This window comes from Aythya ferina (genome assembly GCF_964211825.1).
Source record: "Aythya ferina genome assembly, chromosome: 7".
Taxonomy (NCBI): domain Eukaryota; kingdom Metazoa; phylum Chordata; class Aves; order Anseriformes; family Anatidae; genus Aythya; species Aythya ferina.
This window is the reverse complement of record NC_140302.1, coordinates 9,990,033-10,013,751: the sequence shown is the minus strand read 5'-3', so window position 1 is coordinate 10,013,751 and position 23,719 is coordinate 9,990,033. Positions and strand designations below refer to the sequence as shown.

Here is a 23,719-nt window from a genome sequence, read left to right as displayed (position 1 = left end):
AATAAAGATAGCAATGACAATATGGATGTCCTGGGGTACTATGAAGCGTGCTTTAAGCCTCCACTTGTGTGTAAGCACAATTCTGTATGCCACTCCACGCAGAGATCTGTCTTAAAGTCCTGCTGGTCATCTAGACAGTTTTCTTGCAACAGAGCAAGACTCTGCAACTGACAGATAAATCACCTCCCTTTCAGTTGCGGAAGCCCAGCTATGCAAGCAAATGAAGGCGCCCAAACTCCACATCCCCCCAGGAACCGCTGGGCTGGGAGATCCAGTTATTTCTCAGTGTTCGGCAGATCGCTTCCTTGGATCAGCCGACGCGTAACGTTTCGGTTACGGGAGTAACGAAATTTCCCCTCTGCTTCGTGGGGAAGCCGCGAAGCAGCACCGAAGCCGCCGCGCTGAGCGATGCCGCCCGCCCCGCGGGGCTTCCAGCCGCAGCCCCGGCCGGGCACAGCTCGGGGAGCCGGTAACGGCCCGGCGGCCGGCGGCTCGTCTCGGCCGTCTGTCCGTCCGTCCGCCCGTCTGGGCGCTACACCGGACAGGCACGGCCGCGGGGACCCGGGACGGTGTCGGAGGGGCCGCGCCGTCGACGGGCGGCCGCCGAGCCGCGGAGGCTCCGTGCTGCCGCGCCGTCGGGGCGGCGAGAGCAGCCCTGGGGGCGGGCGGGCAGAGCCCCCCCGTGCCGGCCGGCCCTGCAGCCCCCTTCCCGCGGCCGCTGGGCGACGCACGGCGGGGCGGGGCGCGGCGGGCGGGCGGGGGGGCGCGGGTGGGGTTTCGGTGCGCGGCGCTTATTAGTGTGGTGATGGAGGGACGGCCCCGCCGAGCCGCCTCGCAACGGCGGCGCGGGCTGGCGGCGGCCGCGGAGAGGTGAGCGGCGGCGGCGGGCGGCTCGGGCGGCGGCGGAGGAGGAGGAAGAAAAGGAGGAGGAGGAAGAAGGAGAGGAGGAGGAGGCGGCGGCGGAGGGGCCCCCCCGCCGTGCCCCCTGCGGGCGGCGGCGGGGCGGCGCTGCCGGCGATGGCGGATGCAGAGGCGGGGGCCGCGGGGCGGGCGCGGGCCGCCGTGGCGCGGCTCTCGGAGGCGGTGGGCGAGCGGCGGCGGCGGCTGGGCACGGCCATGGGGGAGGCACGGCGGCAGCGGCGGCTGCTGCTGCTGCTGGTGGTGTGCGTGGCGCTGCTGCTGGACAACATGCTCTACATGGTCATCGTGCCCATCGTCCCCGACTACATCGCGGCCATGCGCGGCGGAGGGGGCGCCGCCGGGCGGGCCGCGCCCGCGGGGGCCAACGAGAGCGGCGGCGGCAACCGGAGCCTGCTGCCCGCCCGGTACCCGCCGGCCACGGGGGGCAACGAGGACGTGCAGATCGGCGTGCTGTTCGCCTCCAAGGCCATGCTGCAGCTGCTGGTGAACCCGCTGAGCGGCACCCTCATCGACCGCGTGGGCTACGAGTTGCCGCTGCTGGCCGGGCTGGCCGTCATGTTCCTCTCCACGCTCACCTTCGCCTTCGCGGCCAACTACGCGACGCTGTTCGCGGCGCGCAGCCTGCAGGGGCTGGGCTCGGCCTTCGCCGACACGGCCGGCATCGCGCTCATCGCCGACCGCTACTCGGAGGAGCCGGCGCGGAGCCGCGCCCTGGGCACGGCGCTGGCCTGCATCTCCTTCGGCAGTCTGGCCGCGCCCCCCTTCGGCGGCGTCCTCTACCAGTTCGCCGGCAAGCGGGTGCCCTTCCTGGTGCTGGCAGCCGTCTGCCTGCTCGACGGGCTGCTGCTGCTCGCCGTCGAGCCGCCCTGCGGCGCCGGGGCGCGGGCCAACATGCCCGTGGGCACCCCGATCCACCGCCTCATGGTCGACCCCTACATCGCCGTGGTGGCGGGTGCGCTGACCACCTGCAACATCCCCCTGGCCTTCCTGGAGCCCACCATCGCCAACTGGATGAAGGAGTCGATGGGGGCCAGCGAGTGGGAGGTGGGCCTCACCTGGCTGCCCGCCTTCTTCCCCCACGTGCTGGGTGTCTACGTCACCGTCCGGCTGGCTGCCTCATACCCACACCTCCAGTGGTTTTATGGGGCCTTGGGCATGGCCATCATCGGTGCCAGCTCCTGCCTGGTGCCTGCCTGCAGGAATTTCGGCCAGGTCATCGTTCCCCTCTGCGGCATCTGCTTCGGCATCGCTCTGGTGGACACAGCCCTGCTGCCCACCCTGGCCTTCCTGGTGGACGTACGCCATGTCTCCGTCTATGGCAGCGTCTACGCCATCGCGGACATCTCCTACTCCGTGGCGTACGCCCTGGGGCCCATTGTGGCCGGCCAGATCGTGCACACCATGGGCTTCGCGCAGCTCAACCTGGGAATGGGGCTCGCCAACGTGCTCTATGCCCCTGTCCTCCTCTTCCTCAAAAATGTCTGCCAAATGAAACCCTCACACTCGGAGAGGAACATCCTCCTTGAAGAAGGACCTAAGGGACTCTATGACACCATCAAAATGGAGGAGCGCAAAGGCGTGGGCAAAAGCCTGCGGCCAGTGGGTGAGACAGAGGAGAATGGCACGGACTCTTACCGCAGAGACCTGACAGGGGTGTCTGAGGAGGACTCATCAGACTATGAGTACAGTTAGGTTCTCCCACACCACCTGGGAACAAGGCGGGACACATGGGAGAGGGGAAAGGGAGGGTGGGGGGTGAGAGTACTACTGCATTCCGTTTCTGTACCGACGTGCAATATATACAGTTTAACCTTTGTCATGATGTAATGGCTTTCTTCTAGACTTATTTTAATCGGTATTTCCTTCAGCATTCTGGCAAGGTGTGTTTGGGGGGGAAGGGAAATCCTGAAGAAAATTATCAGAGTGATCATTGGCATAAATCTAGGAGGGGGTCCTTCCAACACAAACAAACAACAAAAACAAAAAACAACAACAAACAGAAACCAAAAAAAAACAGCCTCATAGCTGGGGCATAATTGTGCAAAGTTTTCTTGAGCTGAAACTGTGTCTGAAATACTGTATATCTCTGTAAAAAAAAAAATAATAAGAAAAGCAAAAAAGGCTGTGTAAAATTTCAAATGGTGTATTTAGGGACTTAATCAATCTGGTGTACATATACTTAGATTTTCAGTTGGTTTCATATATTTAAGAAGAGCAACAACTATCACAATGTCTTATTCTACCTTGGGAATAAACTGAAGTATTGTACTTTTTTCTTTTTTTTTCTCTTGTGCTGCTCTCCGGTAAGTGCAATATGCTGTATTATGTTGAAGTCCGAACTACAAGAATAATAGAACCTGAATAAATGGAATTGAAGGGGATCGATTGTCTTTGTTTCACTGTTGCGGGCTGCTTGTGAGAGGGAGCTTGGTTTTGCTCAGTGTAACCCCTACGATAACAATTCCTCCTAGCACCGATCGCATCGGGTACCAAACTGCCCAGCAGGAAAGCCCTGTAGGAAATGTACTCGTTCATTCTTCCAAACATACGTTAACGGGGCCGAGCAAACAACATTGCACTGCCAACATGCTGGCCATCGCCTAAAAACGGCCCCGTGGTCCCAAGTCGTACTCTCACACGAATTTAATTTTAGTTTTCCCGATCGTGAATTACAAACGTTCCGCTGGTCACACTGCCAGCAGCTTTTCGTGGTGCTGAACGCTGCCGCGATCGCACTGAAAGCGCCCAGCGCAGCCGGTGGGGGTTAAACAAAGCAAAGAAAATCGGGGAGAAGGGCTTGGGCAAACGGTCGCCAAAAGTGGAAACCTTCGATCTATCCGCAACGGAACCTGGGCGCGTACTTTGCTCTGGAAATTTCTCTTGAAATAAACCAAAATCGTTTATTTTAATTCCTCCCTCGTTAGGAAACGAAATAAAAGACTTATATTGTCGAGAGAAGCAAAGCGCAGACGCGAACAGCCGCGGCAACTACTGAAGGGCTTTCGGCCGGCCCCGGGGAGCCGGGCGCGGAGGAGAAGCTGCCGCCCGGGACGCGCAGCCCCGCAGCTCCCGTCGGGGCGGCCGCGCCGCCGCTGACGGGGCGCAGAGCTCCCGAGAAGAGCGCGGCGGCGCCGTGACACGGCGGGGCCGGCCGAGGGCAACGGAGCCGAGCCCCGTTCCCCTAATCCGCAGCCTCCAGCTTCGCCGTGCAAGCCAGGCGGAGCCGCACGGCCCGGGGCCGCGCCCGACGCCGGCGATGCCCTCCTTGGGCAGCCGGTGCCGCGGGGAGCTGCGGGCCCCCGAAGCTCCCCCTGCCGCCTCCGGGGAGCTTCTCGGCTGCCCTCGACGGTGCTTGGGGCGCGGCGGCGAGCCTGTTGCGCGCAAAGGGAGGGGCGGGCAGGGCAGGGCCGGGCCGGGCCGGGCCGGGCGGTGCCGGGGGCGGGGAGGAGCCAGGCGGCGGCGGGGACACGCCGCGCTCTGCTCGCCCTCGCCCAGAGGGGCCCCGGCCGCCGAGGAGGTGGCAGTGGCGGTACCCCGGCTGGAGCCGCCGCGGAGCGCCCCGAGCAGCAGCAGCAGGTAGGGGCGGGCGGCGCGGCCCCGACGGCCAGAGCCGGGCGGGGGGACGGGGGTACCGCGGGGGCTCGGTGCCCTCCCCGGGGGCACGGCGAGGGAAGGGGCGGCGGTGCCCAGGGCTGCCGTGCCGGGAACGCTCCCCGCGGTCCCGTGGCGGCTGCGAGCCGCGGGGGTTCCTGGCGGCAGCAGCGGGGCCCGACCCCGCCTGTGCGCCCCTGAACTTCAAGCGCTGGAGCCCGGGAACTTCGAGCGGGGCTCCCTGACACCGCCCGGGGCAAGCACCGGCACAGGGGGTCGCGCAACGCCGCGGTGCGAGGTGCGGCAGGCTGCCTCCGGGTTCGACTGCACGGAGAACTCGGTGTATGTCAGCACAGTGCTCACAGCACTGTCCTGCTGCTGTCAGCTGCCCGGGAGATCAGTGCCTTTTGTTGCGGATTTGAGCCGCTGCTGGGAGCTGCAGGCAAAGCCACCGGCTCCCCAGCCTGCCGTGACTCGCAGCCGTCCCGCTAAGCCGCTCACCCTGGCCTGCCAGCTCAGCTAGCTGTAAATAAAAACAGCTAGGATTATTTTTTTCTTTTGCTTAATAACTTTGACAATGCACCTCACAACCATCCCAGTGAGCAACTTTGAAGTCATCTTGAATTTCTGCAGGCTTTTCTCTTGTGTCAGTTTGCCTTGTTCAATATTAAGCAAATATCGGATTGGGTGTGATGCTAAGCTGGCAGCTGCCAAACCAGAGACAAAGCCTCAGTTCATCCGTACCACAGAGGAGAGTACAGTTCACTCTATCACCACCAAACTCCTTATCACACTCATTTCACAAATATGTGAGTCTGTTATTAGCACTACTTCCCACGGACACAGAGCTAGTACGGACCTGGAGTTTGTGTGGTTATTTACTGCAGTTTGACAAACAACCTCAGCAAAGAAAGAACAGAAGTCCCAGTAAGGAGAACAGCAAGCAAGGTTTTCCTCTAGGGGAAAACAGGGTCTCTGAAGACAAAATGGCTGCTCGATATTTGAATGCTGGCGGGGAGCTGAGGCCAGCACATCTACAAGTGAGAAAGCCACCCAAGAGCTGCAGGACGTGCCTGTTATTTGCAGAGCTTTGAACCTGGGTTGCTAGGAGTAGAGTGCGCTGCTATGTGATGAGACTTGTGTAGCACACAAGAGGGAGTGGAACAGTGCAGCGGGTTAATGTGGCCTTTCGGCAAGGGAAATCATCTCTCACCTGGGTTGAAATCCTGAGCAGATGACAGATCAACATGAGTTTGCCGTGTGGCTCATTGCAGTGCCCCAGGGACATCTCTCAACCTTACACAACCTACTTCACAGCACACAACCCCACTGGCAGTGCAGGACAGGGAGAGGACAGGATCTACTCAGGGTGTCAGTGACAGTGTACAAATTGAACAAGACTGCAATCACCAAGCCAGTTCCTCAGGAGAGGAATAACACAAAGTCCCCCCTGCCCATCTCTAGCCAAAACTCTTCATTTCACTTTCATCCATTGAACTTTTTATTCAAAATGTTTTTAAAAGCTGTTGTAGAAGTAATTCATGTGCCCTTAATTTGTAGTCCCAAGGGTTTCAGAAAGAAAATATGACTTTTTCTATTTAGTCAACAGATGCTCTTTTACATTTTGCTTACCCACAGTACAAAGTAATTAAAAAGAAACTCCTGTGATCTGTCAAGACCTGTCTGCACACACAGAACTACTGCTGTTTTAACTGTACCACCGTAACTGAAGGACAAGGGCTCGGCGTGGGCACTATTATATGAAAAGAAATATGTCTTGCCTATTCTTGTACAGAAAATGAGTAAGAGGCATCTTTAGAGTTGGAAATCAAGATAAGCACAATACCAGAGAGACACGCACAAAAGTATTTGCTCTGTCACAGATGACTTCTGTGACTTGTGTCAGGATAAGCCATCTCCTGGATAAGTAGATGCTATTTGGAAAGGCTGCAGGTCCAAGTGACTCCTACACAGTGTATGCCACCTTTCCCAGCCCTTCTGCAGCCCAGAAGCTATGCCCTGAAGCACCCACACCCTGTGAGCTTCCAGCCTGCAGGGGGGAAAGGCACATCTCCGTTGAGTTGCTTTCTGCTGCTTCCACATCTCTAACACGAAGGTGACAGCACCTTACTGTGTCAGTGGATCAATACATTTAAAGACTGCAGTGCTTTCAGATAAAATGGTAAAGGAGGGCATATAAAATCCGTACATAGTTAACTGCAACCTTATGGCTACCTGTCCTGACACAAGTACATTCATAGAACAGCCACCTCTCTCCTCCAGCTAATGTCTAACAGTAATACAAAGTGTGCAGATCATGGCACAATGCATTGCAAAGTAGATTAGAGTGAGAAAATAATGCTTGCTGAGAAGGGACTGTTTATGTGCATCAGATAGTTTTAGAGAAATAAATTTATAGCGAAATGGGACAAACAGACTGTCAGAGCAATCTCCACAGGGCTCAGATCAGCTAGCTTTGAATCTTGTACTTCTATTTCTCTTCAGTTTTGCATTCTGAAGCTTCTGTGCATGCTTGTGCAGGGAATACTTCCCATGAACATTTTGATTATAAATAATGGGTACTGACTGGACTTTAAATCTTTTCTATTTCCAGAACTGAGGCGTGAGGCTCTGTAAGTGCCCCCAAGTGATTTCAATTTCTGTCCTCTACAAAAAATATCAAAAGAAATGCAGGAATGCCTGTCCTAGAAAAAAACATGCAGAAGAAGGAGAAAGATTCGTCCAGTAAAGATGAGACGGTAAGTGACTGTTTCCAGGAAAAGAAAAAGAAAAAAAAAGAAAAATCAGGTTCAAGATGGATTACTTTTAATAGCTGACAGTAAGACCAATGCTGTAAATTAAGGTTAATTACTTTAATGATTGTAAACCAAGCTCTGTTCTAAAGTAGTTTTCTTTATTTCATGGAACACTACTTAACCTGCAGCAGTTTATACTCAGGAACTAATATTAGTGCTTCCCATATCCACATACAGTCCTCTTCCCAACATCCCATGAAGAATTCTAGCAAGTGAAATATTGCAATACAACAAACAGATGCACTACTACATGGGCAGAGATGGCATATAATTATTTCTTAACAGTACAAAACTATCAAACTATCACATATGATTCATTTGCAAGTGGGTTTAAAAGATGCCGGATGTTTATGCCTATCATTAGTCATTTAAATCCCTTTGTGTTTAAAGCTTTTTCCCTCAAGCAGACTCATGAAAATGTACAATAACCTTATCCAGAAAGGACAGGCCAAACTTACGTATCAAAAAGAAATTTGGCACATTTCTTTTCTCTAGCAACGAAATCAGTGACAGAACAGATTCCAGACTAAATACAGCTTGAAACTGAAGAATTACCATTCTTTTATTTCTGAGATCCAGGGTGTATTATAGGCTAAACTGGATTTGCATCTCCATTAGTAATGGGTAATCCAATGACACTGTGTATAAGCATCTGTCATCTTTAGTTTCTAGATAGGGAAATGCAGCGCAGCACTGACTTTCCTGTGGCTGTGACAAGGCAGTGCAGGGGTTTAAGCTCAGAGGACACCCACTCTCTGCTGTCTGTTCAGAGCCCTTCCTCCATCCTGCTCCCTCCTTGCATGCACTGGCAAAGGAGTTTGCAGCTAGCCTTGCTCTGAGCAGCAGGTGGGACTAGGTGACTGCCAGGCATCTCTTCTGAACGAAATCATGCTGTGGTTGTACAATCTTCTGAAAATGAATGTCTGTTACATCAAGTGCAAGTGAAAAAAGCTGAACTTCACCTGTTTAAGGAGACAGGCAAAAATCTAATAAAAGGAACAGACTCTCCAAAAACTTATGGTCCACACTCACTATTGTTTCTCAACTGGGAGACATGTCTACCTCCACGAGGATCTGTGCTTAGAGCATCAGACCACCCTTTTGCAATTTCCCAGTCCTTCATGGATTACTTCATTGCCTGATTTTCCCAGTGCCTCCATAATTCCTCTGGCTTTTAAATGACTAATTACACTTTACTTGCTTAATTTTACATTTAAAAAAAAAAAAAAAAAAAAAAAAAAAAAAGGAAGGTCAATTGTCTGGACAGCATGAGCTTGTTTTCTTCCCAGATCCTATTGGTTTCCTTTAGCAAACAGAATATGGATAAAGCAGGTATCAACAGACATGTTTTTTATCACATTTTCTGTAAGTGTTTCAGGCTGACTGACAACAGAGTTTTGGTAGGGTGAAACTCAGATGTGTTGAGGATTCTCATTATGGTCTTCTTGTATGTAGTCAGTGCTAACAAAAAGGCAGACCAGCACATTTTCTATTTCTGCAATTTTATAACCAATCATGTTATCAAATATTAACTTAGGGTTTTACTGATCACAAGCTAAGTACGTTCTTTACTAATGAAGTACCTTCTCATAATGAATTATTTTATTATGTTCGAATGTATTTGAAGATTTTCCTGAGTCTAGTTCAGAATATATGCTTGTGTCATGCCAATTTGTTTGTTTGTCCTAGGATTTCTAGAATTTTTACTATGGAATATTCTTTTTTTTTTGTAATATTCTTATATTCTTTTTTTTTTTCTTTCCCACTTGTTTCTTGGCATATCCATTTCAAAAATTCATTGGCCTAAAAATAGAGCTACTAAAGAGGCAGCACCACTTCAGGATTTCGTACAGCTGCATACTATGGCCTAAAATCCAGGCACTTTATGACCTAATGAAACTCCACTGAAGTCTCACAATTACATTTGCAGTGATCAGTCATCTCAACTGCTAAAACAGAATAAATGGATTCAAAAAGGGATGCAACAGGACTATCACAGCTGTTAAATGCAACAGCCCTAACCAAAGTCTCCAATTTGTTCTAACCCACTGCTTGTGGGGTAGTGCAAGAGCCTATACATGTAGGCTGGGCCTCCCCTGGTTCCTCTCCGTTTCCCAAAGCATCTGTTACTGACACCTAGCAGAGACTGCTGGGCTAGGCAAGCACTGGTTTCAGCCCACAGAACCATTCTGATATACACTGGCCTGCACTTACAGATCTCAAAATCAGTGTCCAGTCCATATACTACTACTACAAACCAAATACTGCTACTACTACTGCTACAAAATGCTGCTGTACCAGGTCTGCCTGGGATGGAGTTACTTTTTTCCACTGCAACCCATAGGGCACTGTGTTTTGGATTTCTGACTGATAAACTGCTGATAACATGTTGCTGTTTTGGCTGTTGCTGAGCAGTACTTGCACAGCATCAAGGTGCACAAGGAGCTGGGAGGGACACTGCCGGGACAGCTGACCCAGACTGACCAAAGGGATATCCCATGTACTGTCATGCTTAGCAGTTTTGGGCTGGGTAGCTATTGCTTGGAGACTGGCCGGGCATGTCTGTTTGTGGAAGGCAGTGAGTGATTGCCTTCACATCACTTTTTTTTCCTCTCTTTCCTCACTTTTTTTTTTCCACTTTTCTTTTCACTTCCCCTGATTGGGGAAGTGAGCAAGCAACTGTGTGGTGTTTTTCTGCCAGCTGGGGCCAACCCAACAGCGTACCAACATCCACCCTGCCTATCTAACAACAACAAAACCTGACATTTTGGGAACAAGCTGAGTTGCTTACTAATCTGTTTTTATTTATGATCAGGTTGTGCCAAAACTTCCCGTTCCACCACTGCAACAGACCTTAAACATGTACCTACAGTGCATGAAACACCTGGTGCCAGAAGAGCAATTTAGAAAGACCAAGGTCATTGTGGAACAGTTTGGGATTGCAGGAGGCCTGGGGGAATCATTACAGCAAATCCTTGAGGAAAGAAGGGAAAAGACAACTAACTGGGTAAGAAAATACAGATTAGAAATATAATTGCTGTATTGGAAGATGCTCGTTTACAAACTATCTGCAATGTTCTATATGTGAGCGTTGCTTTCTTTCAACAGGTCTCTGCAAAACAGGGATCACGTCAGGTTCTACCAAAGGGAATGAATATTTCAGACATATTAGGCTAGAATTTGCAAACAGTGTTAAAATCCACGTCATTGTTACATTTTCAGGTCAACAGTTTGTTGAGATAAATGAGGGAATTCATTCATTTCAGGACCCAGGTGTAAGTGCTACCTATAGGACGCACTATGTTACATCCTTTTGGGATGTAGTTTCAGCTTTTCTCTTCAATGACAATTAGACTCAATTAGATTTTTTAATCAAATGAAAAACGAAATCTGATAGGGCTATAAGAAGTATGCTGTACACCCATCTAGCCAAAGCTCTGTTGCTGTCAAATTATTCTGGAACGGAATACTTAGGGATAGGAATTCCTCTTTCAAATAAGACTGCTGTTTGAAATTCATTGTCATGGTGTACTAATGTAGTGACTCCGAAGTACCTTCTTGGTAGAATATACACACACATACATATATATAGCACACAGGCAATAATGAAACCTCAGCCTTTTTTGTTTAGGTTTCTCCTTTCCAAGACTGGAAAATTAAATAAGCTATAGAATAAATAGATTTCAAACTTCCACAAAGTCACAGCTCATCCTGCCTGCGTTCGCCATGTAAGAATATGGCAACTGGAAAATAGAAACACTGATTTTATTGAAGTCCTTCCAGCCCAGCGAGGGAAAGAGCCACTAAGTGGTTTCATGGACTTAGTGACATCCTGTAGGCTTGCTACTGATGTCAGTGAAGTGTTATTATTCCTTAACTGGTCAGTTATGTGATCCACTAGAATACTCTGTTTCTCTTTCTATAGTCAGAAAAAAAAGCTACAGTGAGGGCAGTGCTTTTATTTTAAAAGCAGTGCTTAGTTTCTCTTCTACTTGTTGCCACAGTCTGAGGACTCCACTAAATACCGCCCAATCTGCTTTTGTTATTCAGATCATAGAACTTCATGGTTTTGGTGGCTACATTAACCATTTCTTAAATGGCATTGTTAATGCCAAGAGGAAACTCTTCATTTAACCACTTAGAGCATAAAACCTTCAAAGGAAGGACATATAAGCATTTTCTGAAATATCTCAGCTTTAAATACTGGTTATTAAAAACAAAAACCTGATCCTTAAATCAAAAATGTTTGTTTGTTTGTTTGTTTTTACCGGGAATTTTACTTGACAGGGTACAGCTCTGCTCTGTTCTCCTGAAGACTCCAGAGACTGTGGGGGATGCATCTGTTCTAACAGCAATGAAATATCTCAGAGGAAAGCTTTTTCTACTGATGCATGCATTCATAATTATTTTTGCATAATTTCATTGTTGTATATAGTTCCTATACGCAAAGCATGCCCACTAAACTCAGACAGACAATTTCATCATTTTAGGAAGTCCTCCATTTTCCAAATAACAATTCTTTAAGCCTTACTCAGACATGAAGAATACCATTACCATACCTCTGCGTTTTTAATAAAAATGGTTAGAAATATAGACTGTCTGGGTCAAGCACTGGTGATTTGCATTTGTGTCAGTGGACACAGAGGGAATTCTCCAGGGGCCCTATTCACGTGCCAGTATCTCCTGTACCAAGCCATTAGGCTCAGAAAATTCTTATCTCACTCTGCCTTTTTCAGGATGGTATCTGACGGCTAACAACAGAGCATCTTGGCATTGTTGACAAATATTTGTAGCCCCTTGAGGAAAGCCATTGCTAAACAAAATTCTGTCTGCCTCTCCAATATATCCCAGTCACTATGCAGGAGTCAGCAGCTAGAATGTTGTACTCAGAGATCTTTTTCTCGTAGAGGGAAGCAAACAACAGAATACCAAAACCACCACAATACAGGGCTTGTTTGCTTTTTAATGGAACATGCTGTAAATTGCCATTGATTGAAAATGGGATTATGGAATTGCGGCTGATTTCAGCTGAGCTGAGGTCACAGAGCCCAGACTGAAAATGCTCAGTGGCTCCATTAATCAGAGCCCATGCCTGACACCGGGGGCACCAAGCACCCCCCACTCCGAATGCTGTTCTGGGTGTCACTCCTAGCTCTAAGACCATGTTTTGTCCCCTTCCCTCCCTCAGGTGTTTAACTACTGGTTGGATGACATGTACCTCAACAACCGGCTGCCTCTCCCAGTCAATTCCAGCCCAGCAATTATTTTTGCTCGTCAGTATTTCAAGGATGTAAATGACCAGCTGAGGTACTATACTTAGAGTTTGTATCTTTCACTAAATGAAAGGATATTTTAAATATACTGCTTTTGCAAAGAGACAATCAACTTTCATTGAAAAATAAGGGCTGTAACCATTAAACGATTTCCTAGAAGAACTGAGGTTACTCATAGAGCAATTCAGAAATAAGTGTCATTACTGTTGCATTTATTGCATGAAAAAATGTCATAGCATTTATCTGTTGTTTTTTTTGTTGTTGTTTTTGTTTGTTTCTTTTTTGTTTTTAAGGAATATATGCAAAGTGTTATATTGTATAATTCAAATTAACCATTTTTTGATGCGAAAAGGAAATACTAATTTCTGACATGCTGTTTAAAGGAATATAATCTGTAACATGCCATCATTATGACACCTACTCACCCTGCAAACCGGAAGGCCATATTGGCATTAAATTGTCCTTTCCAGGTGTTCAAAAGGACACTAGAAATACAGGAGATCTAAGAACAGGAATTCAGAGATCATTCCTCCTGAGGAACATGGCTTCCTTCAGGTCCATCTTTCCCAGCTCCTGAACTCACCTTTCTCCCTTGAACTGTTATGGGCAATTACAGTAATTTCAGAAGTGGAAAGGTAGAGGAGTCGCCAAGCACAGAATATACCTCTCCAGACACCCCTAAAACAGGATTCCATTTTTCAGCTTTTGCCAAAACATTTTCTCCTTTTAAACAGTAAACTAGATAAAATCTACTTTCATATAATGCAATTTTCCTCTTTGCTTTTAGCACTCTCTAGCTGCTCATTACTGGAAGAATTAACTGCATATAAATTTATGCTGTTATAAACCAGCCAGAACCTCAAAGCTGATATGTTATTTTAACATTTTGCATAGACAGCCAGTGTGTCTCTTTACTTTACTTTAAACATAACTATAAATGCTTCCATTCATTACTGCCTGAATTTATTGTGTGCACAGCTTTCTAAAAACCTCAGCTTTGCATTTGCTAATGCACATGCTTAAACATGGAAATATTTCTCTCAGAGCCTCCCATTCAGACACAATGTAAATGGGCAGTGTCAGGAAATAGTACACCTGTCTGCAGCCCTGCAGAAAGAATATCTGCTTAGGACAGGAAGTACTCTAATAAATTGGACAGCTTATGAGTATTGATATTGAAACCCATGGTAAGGGTTCTATTAAATATTCAGCCTCTGCTCCCGTTCTCTAAATAAATGCTTTCAGGCTTCCTACTCTAGCAGTTTAACCATTTGAAGGGTCCGTCTCTGGGATTGCATATTTCTCTTGACATGAATTAATTTAGGATTTGGGTGTAGGCAGGGGACTCTTCTTGCCAACCCAGAAGACTTTCTCTCCTTTTGCTGTGTCATCAATCATTCAGGCTCTCCTCTCTCTCGGAAGCAGTCCAGCATTGCTGAATGACAAAAGACTGACGTCACTTCTGTCTGTTACTTGCAGGTTTGCTGCCAATCTTATTTCGGGCGTGCAAGACTATAAAGCTTTACTAGACACGTAAGTAACTTGGAAGGAGAGTTGCTGTGGAGCCCTGCTCTATAGGGCTTCTGATTCAAGGGTGCTGTAACATGCCCAAAGTGAGGCTGTGTCACACCTCTCCAACATTCGGAAGGGCTGGAGATCCAGCACGGCTGCTTCAGCAATTTTTTATGTGCTTTCCGCTTTATTACTGCAGTCTAATGGCTTGGGGAAGGATGCTTTTTGATGCCTGGCAGTCATCACTTGCGCTTGTGCAGTGCAACCCAAAGGACACACACAATCTTCCTAACAGAGCTACTGAAAGCATGCCAGGAGGGCCGTGCTCCCCAGACCGAAAGAGCAGCAGTGCAGAAACGCAGCCCGCACCCCTACCTGGGTACCAGCCACCTGCCACAGTGCCATACCCACCGGGTACTGCACCTTCCATGTAGAACATCAGCCCTCTGCACCCCCACCAAAAGAAAAATAACACATCCCACCAGAAGAAGGAAGCCTTACCACAAACAGTCTGATTCAGTGGGTAATGAAAACAAACAGGTTGCATATTCCATTGTTACTTTCTGTATATAAACTCAGGAAGGGAATCCATTCTTTTTTAAGTCATGAGGCAGCTCATGACAGCATTTTACAAAGCACCACCTAGCCTCACCCAGTGTGTTCCAACTTTACTGCTAAAGTCACTGCTCCCTGAAGAACAGAAATAGCGGCGAACCAAGCACAGCAGACACCACACCATAGAGGAGAAGGGATCGTTTTCCTGGCTGGAAATACAACAGACCTGTGTGATATGCTGTAACCAATGCTTATTTGGATGTGGAAAGCAAAATCCATATTTAAACAACATAGTCCCTATCTTTTATGAATCAGATTAAAAAAACCCCAAAAAAAGGAAAAAGGTCTGTTTTTTCACTTCCAAAGTCTGACAGCTACTCAGAAAGTATAGAAGTAGTACTTTTTTAAGAAGTACTTTTGTGCAAGATATGTCATAGACCAGGACTGATGTGCTATGAAGTACTGTTGAATACTAATGCAGTTCATTGCATCTTTATATAACAGCATCTGAGATGAGCTAAGAAACCGCATTACTCAACCAAAGGATAACTTAAATTATTATTTTGGCCTTACTACTCTAGAACCAAAGACTCCCGTGATCAGATTTGCTTGCCTTAGGTCAATAATCATTTAAGTCCTCAGTAGAGCACCCTCGTATTATGATTGCTGTTTGTTTATCAGCCCTCCTGTATAATTATGAGGACACTCTAATTGTACCATCTTCAGTTCCTTGTTGCTGCCAAGGACTTCCACCAGCAAGTCTGCTGCTAGCTTCTCCAGGGTCATCTCACACACAGATGCGCACATCCCAGCCCAAACCCAAGTGTTTAGTTTTAACTGTGCAGTTACTCCATACAATTGCCAGGAATCAATATTTCAGAGCATGCCAAACTTGCTAATGTAAGACAGTCACAAGATCTTAGACATCTACTAAATTGGTATAAGATTTTTGGTCCCATCAGTCAAAGTTTATAATTCCCTTCCTAACTGCTGCAACTACAGACTGCTTTATCTAAATCTACCATGCTAATCCACTATTTTTGATTACCATAGATGCTCTCTAAGACTTTTTAACACTTGTGTGCTAAATAACATGTTAAATACAAGAGGATTTCTGCATTATACAAAAGGAGAGAAGGGGAACACTGATAATCCTATTTTGCTGATGAGGAACAAAAAAAAAAAAAAGTGAAGCAACTCTACAAGGAAATAAGGACTACCGAGACTTCAACAACCAGGAACTGAAGTGCATATCCCTGGTTTAGAATTTTTGCAGTCCTAAAGAAGTTAAACAAGCTAAACTAGCATAAAATGCTACCCTGTGCCAGCTGCTTGAGAGTAACCCTCCTTGTGTGCTGCTTTGCCCTGGTCCCTTTCAGGCAGGCTTGAAGCTTTGTCCTTTTTTGCTGAGGGAAAACCTCAATTAAAACCATCAATAAGATCCTCTTGCAGTCTCTGCAGCCTCTCCTAAGTGACAATCCCATTATTTCCTGCTGCAGTGTCAGTGGGATATTTTACAGTCCATAATCATAATTGCAATAACTTTTTTTTCTTGCCACTAAAGAAGCCTTTTAAGAAGTGTTGTTTCCATGTGCCTTCCAATTAAAGGGGAATGGGTTTTCAGTATTTACTTCCCCATAGATCTAAGTAAGGATAAGCAAGGCTTTCTGAAAAACAGAAATGACTTCTGTGTTGCTCCAGCCATTCCTGTTCATCAGGCACGGCCCTTGCATCCAGAGTGGAGGCCTTCTCACATGTCGCTCTAACTACTCGGTACAGAACAGGGCTGCTGTCATTTGCACTGAATTCCATCACTACTTTTTTTCAAGCTGCTACATCTTTTTCAGCCCTTCTGCTGCTGCTGGCTTCTGTCCGGGCAAGTTTCTGGGGTCCCTTCTAGGCAGGCTTCCCAAACACATTGCAAAACTGCTCGTGACCTGCTATTTTTTCTTTTTCCACTAGATGATAATGAAATTGCTTAATGAATATGCATGAGGCTGCCAGGAATGATGTATTTAACTTTGTTATGGGAATTCATCTATTTCCCTTATACCGTAATCTCGTTTTATTATTCAATTTGTGTTATACCTGATCTAATTGTAACAGAACAAAGGACAGATTAGATTTCTTTTCCTTTCTTTCTCTCTCTCTCTCTCCCCCCTCTCTCCCCTCTTTTTCTCTGGCTTTGTTTTTCTTCTTCTCTCTCTCCAGCCATGCTTTACCTGTTGATTTTGCTCGTGGACAGCTGTCTGGTCATCCTCTCTGTATGAAGCAATACTATGGACTCTTTTCTTCCTATCGTCTTCCAGGACATACCAAAGATACCCTTGTGGCCCAGAAAAGCAGTGTAATGCCAGAACCAGAGCACATCATTGTTGCTTGTAACAATCAGGTAAATGGGTGTTCTTTTTTTATACCTTTCTATATTTCTTAGTTTGTTTAAATTTACTCAAGAAGAGCCTAATCAAATCACTGTTCAGAAACACAATTAGCGTGCTACGTATGAGCTCGCTGCTTACCGAGGATTTGCTGTCAATATTTCCTAAAGATGCTTCTGCAGCATTTTTGTCCTTAGCCCACATTATGCTCTAAGTACAGTGATGCAGAAAAGAGGAATGTGGCAGAATTCATTTGCCTTCTTATTCAAACAAAAATGGTTATTAAACAGAGGAGAAACCACAGAGGAAAAAAAATCTTATTAGAGTGCATTTGCTGGAAATACTCTTCTCTTGACAGTCAAGGATTGGCACACAATGCATGACATATATACCACCTTCCCATGTAAGGGGGACTAAGTTATACCTGCAGAAGTCAGCACAGATGCAGGCAGAAATACTGAAGCATTAGAGTGAGTCTGGCCCAACCAGCAAGTCCCCTCAAGCAGCAGAGTACATTGGCTGGGCAGAAGACCTCATCACCCAGCTTGTGTAGCACTGCAGCTGTAGTGTACCCACAGGCCTCCATTGAACGAAGGATTAGATCCCAGCAAGTACCTTTTCCAGGAAGTCCTGTTCTTCACCTCAATAGGAAGTTCTCTGGGTTCTGTAAGCCATTTTTAAACAAATAATACCACAGAAAGTATTTACATACTTTGTGTTTTTATCTTCTCTTGTGTTTTTACGCTTATTCAAATAACATATGTTTGTTTTATTTGAGTCCAACGTACCATGCAAGTACCATATAGCCACTGCTGTAAAAACCCAGCAGAGGTGAGCCCTGGGCCAGTCCCCAGTGGTTTTGCTCTCCGTGGTCCACAGGCCCAGCTCTCCAGGCAGGACCTCAGCACCTTGAGAACATCTACCCAGGCGAAGTCAAAGTGTTATACCAGTAATGGCCCAACACATCTGTGACTGTTCTTCTGAATTCTGTCTTTTTTTTTTTTTTTTCCAGTTTTTTGTTTTGGATGTTGTCATTAATTTCCGTCGCCTCAGTGAGGGAGATCTTTTCACTCAGTTACGAAAGATAGCCAAAATGGCAGAGAATGAAGAGGAAATGTTGCCTCCAATTGGCCTGCTGACAACAGATGGAAGAACAGAGTGGGCAGAGGCCAGGACGATCCTTATGAAAGGTTAGCAGCAGCAATCCCAGCTTTCTCTTCTTCATCTTCTTGCTCCTCTTCCTCCTCACCATCATTGCCTTTCTTTGCTGGGAGTGAACCTTACAGCAAATATAGGACTGAATGTGCAACCTCACTGCTGATTTTTTTTGGCAGGAGGAAACTCAATGCCTGTAATCATTCAGATGTACGTTACAAAGGAAACAGCAGATATGATTTGACCTTGTGGCTGTGTATGTTTAAGTGTTACACCATGTAAATACCTCTCGTTCCATTTTCTGCTTTTCATCACATAAATTGCATTACATCAGATTTTGTGATTTGTCTCTTTCTTCATATCCATTATGTACCAATAGGAGTGATGTACCCTCAGCTTTTGGCAACTATTAGATGTTTTTCATCTCATCTAACAAAGGCATGTAAACGTTAAGCATCTATTTAATCTAGCTGTGTACTCTCTCTAGTCAATGGAGAAAAAAGAGAAACTACAAAGACTGATTCACCCAAATCTTACGTATCTAAGAAAGGTGACACCAATTATAATTTGGGGATAGTTACCTCTCTCTTCCAACAACAGACAGCATTTAGCTGGACTTTGGAGGCCTGACTTTGAAACAGATGAAAATAAAGGGTGGAATCAGTCATCTCTATTGCTTCACACCTTAGATATTTCACCTTGAAGCTAAATGATGTAAATACCCTATTTTTATCCTTTTAGATGACTTAGGTATTCATTTTTCCCCTGTGAAAAAATGTTAACTCAACTCTTTATTCCCAACTCAGTAATGCCACAGAAAAGTTTGCCGTTTTACCAACGCCATGGAATATACGAGAGCTGCCTATAGTCTCAAAACTTTTTTAGCATCCCAAGGAAGATACTCCCTTTTCCTATTCAAAGTTCTCTGTGCTTATTAGGGCGTTATATATGTTACTATATACACCTGCTCCTGACTGATATTACAGATTAACAATAGATAACAAAGACAATAGTAATTCTTCTGCAAGGCTACATAGTCTATAAACAATGAGAGGTTATTAAACTTTTAACTGATGAATGATACCAGAATGCATAAACCAGAAGATTCTCTGGCTTTCCTAAAATCTGCATGTTAGAACTACAGAGCATCTATCCCACTGTGTTCTCCTCACGCTCAGTCAGTCAGGTTGTAACACAGTAGCTTAAAGAAAGTTAACAGATAAAGAAAGTTAACAGAGGAAATACGATTTTTTCCCCCTGTTAAAATAACAAGATCCCAACCTGGTGCAATTTGCAGGGTATGACACTCCTGTACTAGTGAGTGCTGGTGCTGATGAATTCTGGTGTGTGTACTCTCACGATTAAGGATGCTCAGAAAGTGCCTTTTAAGACAGGTGACTCGGAGGCACCTTCTAGCTTACCTCTGTTAAAGCAATGAGATTCATTCCGTGAACAGGGAAAATTAGATATTCAGAGCTGCAAGGCATGACATTACGGCTAAAATCCACTTGTGTTGAAGAATGTTACCTCTCTGGATTGACACTGGATACTATTTCTCTGAAATGCTTGGCTCTAATTTGACTCTCTAAGATTCTCATTTGCTTTTAAGTCCATTAATGCTGCATAGCCAGGCTCTGTCTGTTTAGCTGCTTTGGTTGTCAAACCTCCTGCTGGTAGAGCTCTCACTCTCAGGAGCTCCACTTCTTTGTCCCCCTGCTCAGCAAAAGTTTTGCTTGTGCTTCTCAAATAATCAGCAGAATTAGAAGGTCTAACAAACCTGAAAGAAACTTCTCTGGATGGGGAGGTTACTTCAGCATCAAAGAGGAGCCAAGCAAATAGGATGTTAGGCAAGGCTAGAAGGGAAACCTTCAAAACTGCCGGCCCCAGTGGGGGCTGGCACACCTTACTCCTTGAATTGCTGGAACATGTGTGGACATCATTCTGCCCCTGCCACTCTACATGCAACTTCAGACTTGTGAGTGTTTTCCTGTTCTTAGCTCCATACTAGCAGAGTCCAGACCCCGATGATGCACAAAGGTGTTAACCAAGTAAAAGCCATCCTCTCTATCTACACGTGCTAAGTTCATCTTCTGCCCTCAAAGATGACGCTCATAATTTTGAAGAGCTGGCATCAAAACTCAAAATTACCTCCTTTATTTTCTTCTCCCATTTGGATCAATATTTCACTCTTTCGGTATAAGGCTATTGTTAATTATATGAAGGAAAAAAAGCAGATGTATTTTCTTCTGAATCTCCTTTCTACCCACACAAAATTTTGTCAGGGTCATAGCTTCTCTGAGATCATGAGTGCCTACACATCATCAGTAGGGTAAATTAATTTGGAACTAAAGTCAGTGTTCAATTTCTTCATAATCCATTACATAGCCTAAAATAAATCATAGGTTCACAGGAGAAATTCGTTTCATGCATTTTTACAGGAGAACAGACTGTTTTCAGTCAGTTGTGGTCATTTAAAGCAAAAAAGTTGGGGATTGTCTCACTGAAAATGGGTTCACATTCTATTCAATAGACACATAATACTGAATAACTAAGTACTATTTGGGTTGATTAAAAAGTAATCATCACTGAAGAATGAATTCCATTGAAGTATTTCATTGAAACATCACCAGCTTCAACAAACCTATAGTCAGGACACTAGAAACCAGCATTAAAAAAATATTTGCTTTCTTTAGATCATAAACGCTTTTCCTTCATTTTCTGTCTGCTCTTTTTTGTTCTTGTGTCCAGGCCTCATTTGACTTCTAATTTCCACTTTCTGCACATGTTAAGCCTGGGTTAACAGACAATAAGCACTTTCCTATTGCATATATGCCAAGCATACTGTTTCCATTTCACACCTATCATTTCATCTGTTCTTATTGCTTTCTACTCACATCAAATAACTCATTCTTTGATTACAGTGTACTTCTAACAAGACAACAAAATTACTAGTGGTTATAAACAATACCAGATTTGCAGTCACTAAACTCAATTTTGTGACTCAGTGAACTTGGCACAGTAGATCCAATGCCAACAAGAGTAGTGGTTTGTCACCATCTTGTTAATCCATGTTACTTTCTTAGCTCTTACTTAGAGCTGGAAAGTTGTCTATGTAGACAGTAATTCTCTGAGGCAATCTCAGTGTGCAGAAAGCAAAACAAAATGAGATTTCAAAAAATATTGTTATTTGCTTTTCACTGTCTAAGCCTATAATACGGTACCAGTTTCATCTTCAGGCTTTTTTTCTCTCCATCTTTTTTTTTAAAGCAGGGAAGAGAAAGATTCCTGTATTTTAATGAAAACCAAGATAAACACCTAATCATTTATTTTCAGGCTGCACCTTTGGATAAAACAGTGAATACACCTTGACACCTGCAGCTAAATAATGTTTGCAATCCCATGTCATCTTAAAGAAAAAAAGGGAAAAAATCAGCAAAAACTAATAGAACCGTCTCAGTGGTGTTTCTGGATTACTTGGCATTTGCCAAAATATTCATTTTAATGATGAAGCAAATCAACTTAGTTACGCAGCTGAAAAAAACAGACTCTGCACTAGCAAAAGGATCTAAGCAGGGGTCCCATCCTAGGCCACTTGCATTAGTACAGCTCCTCTAAATACAACAACGCTTTGCTGTTACATATGTTTACAAGACTCAACAGACCGTTTTTCTTCCTTATCAGTGATGAAATGTTAGAGTCATAGAATATCCTGAGTTGGAAGGGTCCCTCAAGGATCACTGAATCCAACTCCTGTTGTTCTTACAACAGTAACTAACAGGGATAGAAAAGCCACTGGTGAAGCAGTGTGAGGTGGAAGGAATCACTCCACAACTGCTCCGTACTGGGCCAGAAAAGAGGATGGTTCAGGAAGGAAAGGACAAACAGCAGCCTGTAGAGCTTACAAAGGAGACATATGCTTGCATAGACAACAAGTAGAGGGAAGGTCTTCTAAGTGAGGAAATTTTAAAGGAATGGTGATAAACACAGACATCTTTGATTTATAAATACAGTCAGTATTTTAACTGTATTCAGGCTGCATAATTAACCCACTCTCCTGAGTATAGGGGCTGCTGCTGTCTCATGCCTACCGTATCTGAATTCAATTCCAGACTTTTTTTGCATTTTTTTCCTTTTTAAAGTAAAACCCCAGAACCTCAACAAAGCAGAAGTTGACTGGCCAAGTCAATGTATTAATGTATTCATGTGCATTAGAAGAAAAAAAAAAAAAAAAAAAAAAAACCACTTCTTGCAGGGGTTTAGGCTTTTTCTAGTGCTTCTCTGTTTCAGCTCTTTCTGAAAGATTTATTTCCCATATCTAGTCATGGTTCTTGAGATCCTGTGCATCCCATTGCTTGATATGATAATTTTGTGAGTGTTTGATCAGCTCTCTGAACATGCCTGGTTTGTCTGTAAGGACATCTTTCAACTGCTTTCCTGTTTCTGGCAAATCTTAATTTTATTCACTGTAATACCTGCAATCAAGCTACCCTGAAGCCATATGTCAGCAAAAGGGCTTTATATCTGTCAGTGATGTGAGGGCAGCAGACACAATACAATATCTATAAACCCATCAGATAAAATAAAGCAGGGCACTGTGCAAACTGTGAGCACTTTGTAAATCACTATCCAGTTTTTCCTTGAAGATGCCTGTCCACAAATACCAGCAGCTTGTGTATACAGGGCTACATTCATTCACACAGCCCTTTTCAGCCTTTGTGTTTGTGAGCCCAGAGCATCTATGGAATAAATACCACCATTACTCTCAGACGAACAAGTGTCATGTACTAAAAGAACTTTATGGCCGAGAGGATAGGGACACTTATCCTTTATAAAGCTTCTGAATGCCTTAGAAGACAACTAACAGGGCCACCAGTGTTTCACATGTTGCAGGGAAGCACAGGTCACTGGCATCTGGTGCAGAAACTTCAGCCTATGTGCTCACAGGAACCAGGAAATCAATTACAGGTTCCTGGCTCAAGTCATTCTAGGAGGTGGCAGGAACACCAGGTGCCTTCCCTAGGACTCTGCTTCCGTGGGCAGGAGCAGACGAGGTACTGTGTGCCCCACCATGTTCCACACAGCCTGCAGGAAGCCAGGCTGGCCACCTCTGTCCCTCAGGGTCCCTGGCTGCCAGTGCTCCCTTGCAGGAGCCAACAACAAACAGCAAGAGACATCACCTTTCCATAACCCGCAAGAGGCTACAACTCCCTGCTTCCTTCCCAGCCTGCCCTTCCTTCCCTATCACCTGCCTTTCCTTCTCGTCGCCTTTGACAATTATTGCATATTTGCACTTTTTTCTGTACTGAGTCTGGAGAATGACCCTGCATATCAAGCACGTGTTGCTTTCTAGCTCCTCACTAACCTACGTTACTCATTTCTAAAAGGACTTTTTTTTTTTTTTAAAACATTGAAAAATGCTTTTCTTTTAGAGGATCAAACTACTTTTCATATTTGCAAAACTAAGAAACATGTACATTTTGAGATTGCTCCATATTTCAAATGCATCTCCTGAACTGAG

General features: G+C 45.5%; 3 protein-coding genes across 3 annotated transcripts in view; 2 read left to right on the top strand and 1 right to left on the bottom strand.

Moving 5' to 3' along the window:
• Positions 1-23,719, bottom strand: part of LRIT1 (leucine rich repeat, Ig-like and transmembrane domains 1) — a gene marked incomplete at its 5' end in the record, with an annotated part of 117,615 nt that overhangs the window by 73,567 nt on the left and 20,329 nt on the right. The window lies entirely within an intron of this gene.
• Positions 997-3,302, top strand: SLC18A3 (solute carrier family 18 member A3). The gene has a single exon (XM_084526560.1). It carries the CDS (start codon positions 1,018-1,020, stop codon positions 2,611-2,613), a length of 1,596 nt encoding a protein of 531 aa, XP_084382686.1. The 5' UTR covers positions 997-1,017; the 3' UTR covers positions 2,614-3,302.
• The window catches only part of CHAT (choline O-acetyltransferase), a 35,454-nt gene continuing 16,141 nt past the window's right edge, over positions 4,407-23,719 (top strand). The window contains 7 exon segments of the mRNA XM_084525357.1: positions 4,407-4,497; positions 7,127-7,271; positions 10,144-10,335; positions 12,517-12,635; positions 14,081-14,134; positions 16,880-17,060; positions 18,059-18,236. Of these exon segments, the coding sequence (XP_084381483.1) occupies positions 7,209-7,271; positions 10,144-10,335; positions 12,517-12,635; positions 14,081-14,134; positions 16,880-17,060; positions 18,059-18,236 (787 nt within the window). The 5' untranslated portion in view covers positions 4,407-4,497; positions 7,127-7,208.